Here is a 14,669-nt window from a genome sequence, read left to right as displayed (position 1 = left end):
TTATTGGTAATTTAAATCTCTAAGCTATATATAGTTTTTATATATGGACTCACACAGTCCCTTCTCATACTGCAATGTAGCTCTGTCTACTTTTGATACCCAGTTTTTCTTTAAGCATTCATGACTCGTTTTCAAGGAATGTGACAAATTTGGTTTCAGCATTTGTTAACAACTGTACAGCAATGTTATGATAAGCGATATTCAATATTACTATTACATACAACCCAAAAGCAAAACATAGCCAGAAATGCTACAGTGTCATATGTTCATGAATATTCATTGAAAAGAGGTAGTATAAAAACTGACACCACATAGCAATCATCACAATATATCTACCTTTGAATAAACACTTGTGTATATTTTACAGTCTAGTAATAATTTCTTTTGTGGTATTTTTTAATCAGGTTTGGATTTTGGGGAGTCTTACGTGTTTAAGATTACTTATGTGCTTCTTGATTATAACAGAGTATTACATCTGTTAAACTGCACCTTTTTCTTGTTTTAGGCACAATGACTACAAAGTGATATCACCTGCCTTGCGAGCAGTTGGGAATATTGTTACAGGAGATGATATCCAAACCCAGGTATTAATATTTCATACAGGAACCTAATGTATTCATTTCAAACAAGTCATTGAACAGAAGTAAATTTGCCCATCTGAGGGACATCATAAAAAGACAAGTTTTTCCCCCCGAAAGGCAACATGGTTCACTTATCGTACTTCAGATTTCAGTGCTTTGAGCTTTGCTGAAAATTAGTTTACAGAGTCTGAGACACATAGTTTGCGGAATAGGTATGTCTCTCCCTATTAATTTTATCTGTTTGAAATGCAGTTAAATCTTTAGATCATAAATAATTTTATATGATCTGGTACGTTCCTTCTTAAAGATTTAGAAATAGGATCTATCTGTAAATATGCATTGCATATTCATATTGTTCATCTCTTGGTAACAAAATACAAAATTGTTGAATTAATACTTAACCCTGAAGAATGTTATTTTTTTATATAGAATTTGAATAAAAATTAGCATAAAAATGTGAGCTGGCGGAGGAAGGGCCAAGCTTATTCTTTACTCTTTGCTGTATGTGCTTTCCTTTTTGTGAGAGTCACCCATATTGTTGCTTATTACCGTGTTTCCCCAAAAATAAGTCAGGGTCTTATTTTCTTTTGACCCACAAAATATGGCTCGGGCCTTATTATCAGGGGAGGGCTTTTTGTTTTGGGGCTGCCAGGCGGCTGCTCTCTTGTGAGCGGGCTCAAACAGCTGGGCACAGCCTTGGGCGAACAGCCGTGTTGCGCTATCACAGCAGTGCAACACAGCAGCCAGGAAGTGACCATGCTCATGAGCAGCCACCCAGCAAACCCCCTTTCCAACCGGGCACAGCTCCATTCACTGAACTTAGGGGTATCACCAAGATGCATGAGCAGTGGCCGCTCTGGGCGTACGCTCTATGGTTGTACGCTCTGGAAATATGCTCTGTCGGCAGGCGGCCCACAACCATAGAGGGTACACCCAGAGTGGCCACTACCGGAAGACTCAGTTTGGAAGCCGCCGAAAAAGCCATGCTGGGGTGGCGGTGGCAGCAGAGGTGCTCTGGCTCTGCAGGGAGAGCTGGGCCAGGGCATCGTGAGCTGGAAGGTGTGCAAGCGGGATTGGAACAGCCGCTTGCGCAGCCCACCTCTCCAGCTGTGCAGAGCTCCATTCACTGGTATTTCTAAGGCACCAAGCTGCGGGAGCCAGGTGGCGGCAAACAGGCACTCACACAGTTTGGCGATAGCCCTAAGTCAGGGAATGGCACTGTGCACGGCTGGAAAGGGGGTTTGCCGGGTGGCTGCTCATGAGTGTGGTCACTTCATGGCTGCTGTGTTGCACTGCTGCAATAGCACAACACAGCCGTTCGTCCCTGAGGCTGTGCCCGGCTCTTTGGGAGCCCGCTCGCAAGAAAGCAGGCTCCTGGCAACCCCCCCTCTCCAGCTGGGCATAGCACTGCTCAGCAACCTAGCAGTATTCCAAAGGTGCCAAGCGTTCCCGCAGCTTGGCAACTTCAGGATACGGCTAAGTTGGTGAGCAGCACTCTACCTGGCCAGAGGGGGGGCATTGTCCAGGGAGCTTGTTTTCGGGGGAGGGCTTATATTTTTGCCCACCTGAAAAATGTGGCATGGCCTTATTATTAGGACATGTCATATTTTCGGGGAAACATGGTAGCATATTAAAAATAGTCCATTGCTGAGTGGTTGAGCAGATGTTTTCAACCAGATCTATATATGTTTGAATTCTCTGCAAAGCCTGGGGATTCATCATGTATCATAAATGGTGTAGAAATATTTAAACAAAAACAAAAATATTTCAATAAGCTCCTAATATTAAACTAGGACTTCAAAAACTTCCTGAAATAATGGAAAGTTATTGGACAGTTCTATTGAAATGAACCCAATCATTTGTCTCTGCATAAGACTACCTATGTTTGTAGGTGTTCCTTGATGATAGCTGCTTTTTTAAACACAGGAATGTTAGTTATTTCACATTTGATTCCGAACATGCTCTTGTTTCTCAAAATGAAACTACAAATGTAAATAATCTGATCATAGTGGTATTTAAACAGGTGAATGGTTGAGTATCAAATAATGTGATCTATATCCATAAATATGCTTGTTATTTCCAAGTAAAAGACTGGAAAAGTCTATGAGGTTCTCTAATACCTAGAAATACATTAGTTGGTCAATAAATCAATATTATTGATATCTCTGATTTATCTTAGTCGATTGTCCTGTAACCAAATTTATTCCAATCATTGCTTGGGAAGGAAGGAATGCAGCATGCTTAGAATTCAAGAAAAAGCTATTTAGATGTTGATCAATAGTATAAGTGGTGCAGGCTAACATTTTCTTTTTCACTCTGTATCCTCCATCATCTTAACCCAATCCTTAAATCATAATTGCCAATAATTACCAAAGATCAACATAGATTATTATCAGTTTTTTATTTGCTGTATGCATTCATTAATATTTGACTCAAGCATTTGCCCAAGCATTTGATAAAATATTTTATAATATTCTGATTAGTGGTGTTTAAGCATTGGTTTTAAGGTTTGACAGTTAAGTGTACATGCTACTTGGGTTGAAAATTATTGTTTTGAAAATGGCCAAGGCATATCAGCTACATGAAAAGCTATTATATGTTGAGCCTTCTTAAATGATACTTTTTAGCTAATATTTCATGTATTCAATAAGAGAATAAGGCGGACCCATTTCATTACATTCATTGGATCATTTTTAAACATCTCCCCAGACTTCCCATGATGTTCCAGCTTCTGAACTACATTGAATCTGCTATCCTAGCACATTTTAAATATTCTTATTTTTACAGGAATTGACACCACACCTTTCCCAGTATTTTCTAGTTGCCAGTTGGAAATTTGCCCATTTATTCTACTCTTTGTTTTTTATTTTTTAACTATAAATCATCCATTAAAACAGGGTTTCCAACCTCCAGTCTGGAGATTGATACCAGTCCATGGTCTGCTGGGAACTAGGCTATTCAAGCAGCGTGCGAGTGCGCAGAACTTCATTTGTGCATATGTGGGATCTAGATTTTGCATGCGCAGAATATAGGTTGCATGCACAAAACCATCCACATGCAATGCCATTGCTGCTGCCACTGGTCCATGGAGCCAGAAAGGTTGGGAACCACTGCATTAAAGGATAGGTCAGTGAGGAATTTTATCAAAGACACTTTGAAAATCTGAGTATATTGTGATGATTGATACATCTCCATCCACATGTCTGTTTACATTCCAAATATTTTAGGTTTTCCTCCAGAGAGGCTTTTCCTTTATGTAGCAGCTCTTTTTTTCTTTGATTACCATTTTCATAAGTTTGCTTGGAAGCAGTTTAAGCTAAGTGCTCTTCTGTTTCTCAGATCTTGCCTAAGTCCTTTTTAACAACTACGTCTCGTCTGTTTTTGTGATCCTGTAATCCCTTAATTCGGGTTAGAATTGGGATAAGATAAAAAGTTCTGTACAGCTCAGTACAGCTGTCAGATAACCAGTCAAACCTGTGGCTCTCCTGTACTCCCTGCCATCATATCATGGTGATACGTAAATTTGTTTTACTGAAAGGTTTTGCTTTCAGATTCTTTCCTATCCTGTTGTTATTTAGGCAGATGTAGCAAAGACTTTAGCTAGCTATCTGCAAGTATATGTTTTTCCATTCTCTTATGATTATAAGTTCCATTCAAAACTGTATATACAAACATTTTTTTAAAATGTAGGCTACCTAAAAATCAGTTAAGCTCAAAATCCTAGTCCACAGTCCTTTCCTCTGTTGTAATATAACTTGTGTGGCACATGCCAGTCAGCATAACCTGCCATAGATATACAGTTCAAGTTCAAGCAGCAGATTTAGCACGTAGAGAGAAGTGTTGGTAACCTGGCGGTGGCTGGCTGTTAGAAAATAAAACTGTGTGTTCAACTGATGCTTATGGTAATACTTCCATGAGAATTTCTTTGAAAATATATTGGTTAGATTTTTTTTCTCCAGGAGCTCAAAATGGTTTACATGACATATTCAGCTTTAATTTTATCTTCACAACAAAACATCTGAGTTTGATTGATCTGAGAGTTTCAAAATATCCCAGTGAGCTTCTCTGCAAATGCCTCTTAAGTCCTAACCCAATATTTTTATAATTACATACACACTGGCAAAAGCTGTATTAAAAAAAATGGGCAAGATTGCTGCCCCTGCCCAAGCTCCATCAAAACACAGAAAGCTCTGCCTAGGTGTAAAAATCCTCTCTGCAGAGTTTTTTGCCTCCTAAACATTTCTGCACAGCATAAAACGAACTGCTCTGTGCTTACAATGCTCATTTGCTTAACAAAAAATTTCCCGTTTTATACTTTAAAATCTTTTTTTTAAATAGCATTAGAAGGCACAGGCCTGCACATCCACAAAGATACTTCACGATGCTATGAGCAGAGTAGGTTTCATTTAATCTAAACTCTATTCTGCCGCCAGCATGTTGGCTGTGTGATGCATGTGGTGTTGTGGGCTACAAAGCAAGTGTACTGTTTCAGACCTGCCAGGGAACTACCGTATATACTCGAGTATAGGCCGACCCGAATATAAGCCGAGGCACCTAATTTTACCACAAAAAACTGGAAAAGTTATTGACTCGAGTATAAGCCTAGGGTGGGAAATGCAGCAGCTACCGGTAAATTTCAAAAATAAAAATAGATACCAATAATGTTTTTGAATATTTATTTCAAAGAAAAACAGTAAACTAGCGGTGTATTCAATGAAATACTTCACTCACCTCATGATGCTGATGTCCCGCTGTGATGATGATGTCCCGTGCAGCCGCGGGAGCGATGTCCCGCCTCCTATGACACACGGCACAGTGATTCCTATCATTGGATCACTGTACCAGAGGAGGTGGGACATCGCTATGTGGCTGCTTGCCATAACAAGGAGGAGGTGGGACATCGTTGCAGAGCGGCAGGAGGGGGAGGAAGGGGAATCGTAAGACAGCCCTGCATTACATTAGAACGTGAGGAGGGGGGATGGTGCGGTGCGCGCTGCGCGGCAAACTGACACAGAGGGAGGGGAAACTCACAGGGGCACTGGGCCATTCACGAGTGTCACCCAGCGGCATGGCCCCGCCCCTTTTTCTCCTCCATTTCGGGCAAATTTTTCACTGACTCGAGTATAAGCCGAGGCGGCTTTTTTCAGCCCAAAAAGTGGGCTGAAAAACTAGGCTTATACTCGAGTATATACAGTACATGGAATGGATCTGATGTGCACTTTGGGTGGTATCTCCCTTTAATATCCGTTATTATTCCATTGTTTTGAATTTTACAGTTCCAAATCTTCACTTACACACACACACACACACACAAAATAAACCATTGGTAAACAGCAAAAAGAAACAAACACATCAGCGTAGAGTGCTACTTCTGATGCCACAGCATGATAGCCCTCAGCCATTCTTGGTTAATCTCAAAAGCTAGTTGGAGGTGGACCTAGTTAGTACTTGAATTGAGGGGCTGTAAGAGGATCCCCAGGGCTATAGTTGAAGAAGCATCCTAGAACTTGGGAATGGCCCATTTTGCTGCCATGAGCTCCACTTAAGGGAGAATTAACTTTAGCCTCTGGTAGTCATTGCTCATATTGTTTCCACTGACCATCCCTCCAGTCCTTTCTCACTGGATAAGCCATCTGCAGTTATGCTTCTCTCTGAAAGTTTTTCTTAAGGTTCTTTTTTAATTATTTGCTGAAGTCTAGGACCACTCTTTCTGATGTTGTTGTTTTGTGCTTCTGTTAATTATCATCCTTATTTCTCTGAAGTAAATACATCGTCCGAGTATAATCTAAAATCTATTCTCCCTTTTTCTAGGTAATACTGAACTGTGCAGCCCTGCAAAGTTTATTACACTTGCTGAGTAGTCCTAAAGAATCAATCAATAAGGAGGCATGTTGGACAATATCAAACATTACAGCCGGAAACAGGGCACAGATACAAGTAATTAATCATTTTCGGGCGGGAGAAACCGGGACATATTTGCGAGGGAAAAATGAGACGTCTTTATAAAACTTTTGAAAAGGATGCAACTTTCTCCTCATAATCCAAGAAATGTTATATTGTATTTCTAAGCAGAAACTTTTAAGAGAAGTGAACTCCACCTATATTAACATTTTGGAAATACAAGTAGTCCTCATTTAGCGACCACAGTTGCGACTGGCAACTTGGTTGTTAAGTGAAACAGTGATTAAGTGAAACCACAATTGGGGTTATGATCTTACTTCAGCTTTCATTTGCTTTACAGACCTACAAAGATTATAAAAGTGAGGTTAGTTGCAAAGATAGTTTAATCACCCGTGTAACTGAATGATTTATGTACAAGGCAGTCACTAAACAAGGACTATCAGTTAACTGGTGTCAAATAATAGTGTAGACATATGTCAGTATAAATGCACATTTCTATGACTACCATCAAATTCTTATTTAAATTAAATCTATGAAGAGGGAGGAGGTTGTCTAATTTTTATTTGATATTAAATCCTGTTTTTCAGACTGTCATAGATGCCAATATTTTCCCAGCTCTAATAAATATTTTGCAAACTGCTGAGTTTCGGACAAGAAAAGAAGCAGCTTGGGCTATCACTAATGCAACATCAGGTGGTTCTGCTGAACAAATAAAGTAAGTAATAAAGTAGTAAATTGATCATAGCTGATTATGAGAATCATTACGAAGCATTAATGGTGGTGATCCAAGAGCTGCATGTTCTTGACCCCCTTAAAACACCCCCAAAGATTGTGCTAATGAAATTCATTAAAGTGCCATTTTTGCAGTGCAAATATTTATATTATTAAAAGTGCAGAAGAAAAATAATAAGATTCTACAGTGCTTAATGCATTATTTTACATTTTAAACCTCCCAGACTTTTCAAAAAATGAAAACAACCAATAACAACACTGCCAACTTTCTTCTATTTTTAAAAAAACCAGAAACCCCACCCCCACCCCCACCCCCAAAAAAACCTGAACATCAACCAAACCCTATTTCCATTGGATAGCAATTGCCTTCTCTTCTTGTAATTGCTCCCAAAGATACTTTAAAATAGAATTGTGGTAAGAGCTGATTCCATGTTTTATTTTTTCTGGCCTGCAACTAATTTTATTTGATATATTTTCATTAATGCTTTAGGTTGGTCTTTTAATACTATTTAGCAGTTTTTCAATTCTTTATTTTACTACTTTCCCAGAGAAAATTGATTACCAGCAATAATCTTCTTTTGTATTTAGGACATTTGAGCCATATTAATTTTACATTTGAGCCCTATTAATTTTACTTTTCAAAATTACCTGTTTTTAATAAGTGATCTAACCATGATGTGCACGTTGACCAACAAAATACTCTGTGTGACTTCCAATTGGTATGGTTTTCAGATATCTAGTAGAACTTGGTTGCATCAAACCACTCTGTGATCTCCTTACCGTGATGGATTCAAAGATTGTGCAGGTAGCACTTAATGGACTGGAAAACATCCTGAGGCTGGGTGAGCAAGAAGCAAGAAGAAGTGGCACTGGCATTAATCCATACTGTGCACTCATCGAAGAAGCCTATGGTAAGGATGATGGCTAGAAACCAGAAGATTGAGTTTATTCTAAGCCTCTCTTGGCATGAAAGCCAGTTAGGTCAGCCCCCTCTCAGCTCAGCTTGCCTCATAAGGTTGCTATGGGGAAAATTGGCAGGAGTATTTATGCTTGCTGCCTTGAGTTGACATACATACATACAAATGTGGGATAAAAATATAATAATAGCCAGTAGATTGATCTTTGCTTATTTCCCATTGTTTATTTTAATCTGAATTTTAATACAGTTTGCCTATTCTTTCAGTCCCTGTCTAAAGCAGTTGTTATAAACGTATTTGCCTTCATCTTTGCTATATTCTTTTTAGTTGCCTCCATTTCAAATAATATTTGTATATTGCCATAGAAAAGGTTAGTAGAAATGTAAATCTAGTTTTTATTCTCAAAATAAGAACAAGATTTTAAAATTCACTAGTACTATTGTACCACAAAAGGTTGTGGAAGCCATATCTTGCCATTAGACTTTAAGCGGTACTTGGCTACATTGGGTTAAACAAATCATATTAATTTGAACTACAACATTAAGAGATTTGGAGAATATGTAATTATTTGTATACTGCTTCTCTGTTGTCTAACTGGCATCTGCAGATTCTAAGATAGTAAAGAGAACATTAATTAATAAGGCTCAACCAACTTTAGTGCCAAAGGGACCTATTGCATCTTGAATAGTGCAGAGCTAGTCTTCTTTACAGTTTGCATAAGAATAAGTGAGTTCAGGCTGTCTGTTAGTTGAGTCTCTAGGTTTAGGGAAAGGCTGAAATAGAGCAACTATATCTTCCAGTTCAAAATTTGATGGAAGTTCTTTATTTTTTTGCAGGCCTGGATAAGATTGAATTCCTGCAAAGTCATGAGAACCAAGAAATATATCAAAAGGCCTTTGACCTGATTGAGCATTACTTTGGGACAGAAGAAGAAGACAGCAACATTGTCCCACAAGTAGATATTGGCCAGCAACAATATATCTTCCAGCAGTGTGAGGCTCCCATGGAAGGTTTCCAGCTCTGAAGTGCTCCTGTCTGCCATTAATGTAGAGCTCTGAGTGGTTCATTTACCATAAATGTGTGAGCTAATTTGCTTGCTTTGCACATACACTACCTTAAACACAACTGGAAAAATATTTGGCTCTTAGTTGTAGGATGCCACTTTGGTAAGGGCTTATCTTAAATACTGAGCCCATGTTCAGAACTGGCACACGTCTTTAAAGATACCATTTTTCCTATTTTCCTAATACACTGAAAACGTAACCCTAGAATCTCAAACAAGGACAACATTTCCATATGGAGCATTCTTCACTGTCTACTGAGACTTTTGAGAGACTCTTCCTTCCCATGCATTCCTTTAGGTGCCTGCCTTGTTCAATGAATTTAAGAGAAATATTTAATGCACACTCAGAATTTGAGTGGCATTCTTCTGTGCGGCATCCTGGATTCCTGTTAATTTATAAGCATATATGGTTAGAGTTATTCTATTCCCTGTGTTTATGGCAGCCCGTGAATACCTTTCTCCAGGTTCTAGGAATATTGCTAATTATCAGCAAGCTGATTTAAGTGTTCCCATTTTGACTGCATAGGATTTGGAGTTGCTCACTTTCTTCAATGCAGACTGGGAATCAGCTCATCCTTCTATTAAGACTATAGCACTTTCTTTGACATGTTCTGAATTGGGCCATTGGTAGAGAAAACCTCTCTACCACTAAATTAGCACTCTCTCCTAAAGCATACTTTCACATCCTCACTAGCATGGTGATGAAAACTTCCAACATAATTTTTTGTACAGCTCCATCAAACAAAGCTGTATGTAAGTGGTTAATATTCTAAATTATTGATGCTAGGACACTTGATCCCTAGTTTGCATCTGCTTTCACAGACTGCAGTTTCTAAATCAAATCAGACAGATTGGTTATTAGCAGATTCATTAAAAATAGAAGAAACCATCTGCCCTGTATAATAGATTCCAACACGCCCAAATAATAATTTGTTTCATGGTTAAACTATAAGCACTTCAGCCATTTAACACTCTTGCACCTTTCATTTAGTTTTCAATACAGCTATCTCCAATGAAAAAGTAGTACTTCAGCCTCTGCATCAGCTAAGAGATTCCATTTCTTGAAGAATATCTTTTGGGTAAGGTGAGGTTGGAGGTCTCTAATAAGCTTGGATTTAAGACCCTGGGAATGAATACCAGTTGCTGTGATCTCCTACATTCATGTCTTCTGATCTTGATAGTATAATATAACTACTTCAGGAGTGTTGTCCTATGAATTCAATTTAACTTTTTCCAAACAGATGACCTTTGTTTACACTTTACAAAAGAAAACTAGCATCACGTACAACATACTACTTTGTCAAAGTCTGATCCATATCCTACATCCCACATAGTTTCCGGTGAGATCTGTTCTTCAGCAGCCATCACAGTCGAAATTACTGCATTCATGATAGCACTCTCTTATGCTGAGGGTGCACCATAGGTTACAATGTCGGTTGAATTTCCTGTTTGATCTTAGGATTTAAAAATAGAGCTAAGATGGCTAGGATGGTACATTTTGCAATAAACTAATTGTCCACTTTGTTGATTGTCCAGATTGTTGGGCCCCAGGTGAGAAAAGGAATTTATGGGCTCATTTTAATTGTTGTATACATAACAAGTTTGACTCCAGATGATGTGACAATCATGCTTCCTGATTGGCTATGGTTGCTTTGGGAAGAGATCCCCATTTTTAATACCAGAAGTCAAATGGGTAAAATAATCTGTTACACATAGGAAAGCAAACAATATGTAGTTTGCAGTTCAAAAGTAAATGAGCAATCTTTAACATTTTTAATTTTATATATTCATCTTTTTTTCTTAAAGAATGGTAGAAACACTGATGATAAAAAAAGTCCATTTCGTTTCCACAGCGATTTTTTTTTATGGCTGGGTTTTTTAAAGGATAAATTACTGACTACATGTCATTCTATATAATATGCTTTAAATCATGTACTTTATCGCATAGTTGTTCTAGAGAGGAGCTACATATTTTGTAAATCAGCTTCAATGAAGTGTGTATATGATACTGAAATGTATCATGTACACCAATACTAATACTTTTGTGCATACTTAGTTTGTACATGCACATACACACTCTTCTGGAATAATTACTAATGTGTATGTATATATGTATATTTACACAAACTTCACAGTGGAAGTTTTTCTCTGAAGCTCCTAGAACAATAATGGTGCATTGGTGTTTCTTCTAGTAAATGATGACAGTTCTCTCTTTAAAAGGGTGAATTAAATCATATATTCAAATGAATGGAGTGTGTGTTTATAGAAGAGTTAATTAGATTTATTATATAGGTGAAATGTAGAAATAGATTGTACAATCCAGAGTTGTATAATTGAAGTATTTTAGATAGCTGAAGCTGTAAAATGTTACTAGTTACGTAGCCTGCTGAAGATAGTTATTTGGTGGTTGTTTTTTTTAATGTGGAGCAAGGAGAGGCGATAAACTCCTGAAACAAGTGTCAATACTTTTCAGGTGTGAAATCGGTGGATTGAATGCAATGTGAGAGGACCGTAATTGTTATGTTGTCTTAAAGTGATTTTAAAAAATGGGAGGTGGGAGAGTTTGGAAAGATCTTCTTTGAAGAGCTTGTAAACCTTTTGTTTACAAGGGAAAGCCAACACTGGATTTAGTATCCTATTTATGTATCCAGAGTTATAATCACAAGATTTTTGGCAGTAGCAAAGATTCCTCTAATACAGTGGGATGGGAGGATTCTGTGTGAGTGGCAGGTGCGCACACATGCACAGCTCCATTTGAGCAGAGCTTTGTGGTTCACACAAGTGCCCATTGCTTGCACAAGCATCCACCACTCACGTGAATGGAGTTCCACACGCACACTGCTTGTGCGGCCCGGTTCCAAATAGGCCCCGACCTGCTAGTGGACCACAGCCCAGAGGTTGGAGGACCCTTGTTCCAACATAGGCCAGAAGAGTGAAAGAAAATGAATATGGATGAACTGTTCTTTTCCTTCCATGATAGCCTGTACTTTTCATCACTTCATGAATTTAGGGCCAATTTCAAAAATTAAGGCTAACCCTATTCTATAATTCTACAGATAGCCCTCAACTTACAACCACAATTGGGACCTGAATTTTAGTCCTAGTTGCATCTCAAAATACCACATGACGACCCAATTTTTAGACCATTTTTACAATCATCATTTAGTGAATCATTTGGTCGTAAGTAAATCTATTGTACAGAAAGGTCATTTTTTTACTAGAAATTCAGTCTTGTGACCAGGGGGTGGTCACATTTTGCAATGGCCGGAAGTACAGTACAGATCACCCTTTCTGAGGATGTTGTAACTGTGGTTGTTAAACAACTGATCCTTAGTTTAGGACTACCTGTACCTTGATCTGTTATTTCTAAACCTGAACTGCAATGGACATTTTCAACTGGGAAGAAAGGAAGAATTAGATCTGGTTCTGCCAGCAGATTTGGCCAAAACTACAAGACATCATTAGTATTATTCAAGTGAGGCATTACATTTCATAAAATGTTTTCTTTTTGTCTTAAGAAAAACATGTAATTTTTTAAAAGAAAGTTACACATCACTGACAAATCCCAAAACTACAAGACCAGACTAGGACACTTAAAGATATTTTAATTTAGCATTAATGCAGATAAGATGAATTTTTTGAGAAATGTAGAATTAAGTTGCTATCCAGTTGCTAGAATGCCATGCTAAGTATGAATGGACAGCAGTATGGTTAGCATAACTGTTGTGTAAGGACAGTCCCCAATGGAAAATTAGCTCTTCTGCTAAATTGTTGGTAATTAATAGCTAAGAAAATCTCTCTGCAGTCAGGAGGAGACAGATCTTGTGTGTCCAGGGAAATGTCATTTTGTCCTTCTGAACTAAATCCTAGGTGAAAAGAGTTACTAACCTGCAGTTTAACACCTTGGATGTTGCCTTATGAAATGTATTATCTACATACCATTATTATTAAACACAATACAGTAAGAATTTGAGCGTAGGTTGCCAACAGAAGTCTGGTTATTGTAGAGAGTGTTTTTTGTGCCCCGGATACAGATTCTGTGCTGAACAAAACACACGAGATTTTAGTAAAGCTGGTATGATTCCATTAATAATGTACAAGGGAATTTCTCCATTCAGTTCTCCTTTGATCATTTATGAAAAGTTTGAGATACATCTTAACAATTCGTTTCCTTTCTCAGTTTTTTCCTGCATTTAATTTAAATTTAATGCTTTAATTTACAAACTTTTAAATATATCTTCTATGCATTGCACTTGGAATCCCATCTGAGTTGAATTGTCACTGTAACAGCAAGATAGGCAGCCTGCTATCCACAAGTATTAAGGTATCAGTAACAGCCGATTGTCAGCCATGTTCTGTGATAATCTGAATTCATTTTAAAATATTTTTTAATTTAACCAATTTTGAAATTGGCATGCTCCAGAACACATAAGACCCATAGACATTTTTTTTGCAATGGAAAAAAGCAAGTGGCTTCACCCAGGCTTTTTTGTGGAGATGTATCCCTAATTGTCCATTTAAAAAAAGATGAAGTAAGCAATGGATGATATCATGCCCTTCCACTTTATCTTTTATGATTGGCCATACCCATCATGGAAGTCATTTTGTAAGAATGCTTCCAACATGCTGCCTCCTTTCCCATTTGTTCTACTGCATAATTGTGGAATGTATTTGTCCTAAATCTGAGAGATAGGAATTCATCATGGGTGTTCCTTCCTTGGCATTTGGATGTAATTGCTCATACTATTCCATAAGATACTCCATGGTATAGGTAGTCCTCAACTTACAACAGTTTAATGACCAGTTAAAGTTATAACAACACTGAAAAGTGTGACTTATGACTGTTTTTCAAAGTTATGACCTTTGCAGTATCCCTGTGATCATGTGATCAAAATTCAAATGCTTGGCAACTGGTTCATATTTATGGCTATTGCAGTGTCCCACGGTCATGTGATCACCTTTTGCGACAACCTCACAAGCAAAATCAATGGGGAACCAGATTCATTTAAGAACTGGGTTACTAAATTATCAATTGCGATGATTCACAATAGTGGCAAGAAAGGTCATAAAATGGGGCAAAACTCACTAAAACATATGTCTCGCTTAACAGAAAATTTGGGCTCCATTGTGATCGTGAGTCGAGGATTACCTCTTAGAAATTCTACTGGGCATGACCAGCTTTCCTCAATCAAGATTAATATTAAAACTAATGTTCAAAACAGGCTTTTCTCAACTCTATTCTTACCATAATTCATCTCCCAACCTATTGACCTTACGTTTACCAAATATATATGTACATGTACACGTACACATACAAACACACACACACACACACACACACATATCCTTTCCAACTGATGCTACTTGTCAGCTATACTTGCATAACTAGTGGACAAAGCTGGTTCAATACCAACTCTTCATGTACTGTAACTACAAGGTTAAGATTCAGTGCTCTTATCAGCCAAATAAGACATT

The 14,669-nt window shown here is 38.0% G+C and overlaps 1 protein-coding gene across 1 annotated transcript in view; it reads left to right on the top strand.

Moving 5' to 3' along the window:
- Positions 1–11,442, top strand: part of KPNA1 (karyopherin subunit alpha 1) — a 48,435-nt gene extending 36,993 nt beyond the window's left edge. The window contains exons 10-14 of the mRNA XM_032213172.1: positions 506–584; positions 6,393–6,518; positions 7,070–7,197; positions 7,947–8,125; positions 8,968–11,442. Of these exons, the coding sequence (XP_032069063.1) occupies positions 506–584; positions 6,393–6,518; positions 7,070–7,197; positions 7,947–8,125; positions 8,968–9,155 (700 nt within the window). The 3' untranslated portion in view covers positions 9,156–11,442. The remainder of the gene's footprint in view (positions 1–505; positions 585–6,392; positions 6,519–7,069; positions 7,198–7,946; positions 8,126–8,967) is intronic.
- The last annotated feature ends 3,227 nt before the right edge of the window (positions 11,443–14,669 follow it).

This window comes from Thamnophis elegans, chromosome 3 (assembly GCF_009769535.1).
Source record: "Thamnophis elegans isolate rThaEle1 chromosome 3, rThaEle1.pri, whole genome shotgun sequence".
Lineage (NCBI taxonomy): Eukaryota > Metazoa > Chordata > Lepidosauria > Squamata > Colubridae > Thamnophis > Thamnophis elegans.
Note: the sequence above shows the minus strand (reverse complement) of the source record. Positions and strands in the feature narration are given on the sequence as shown.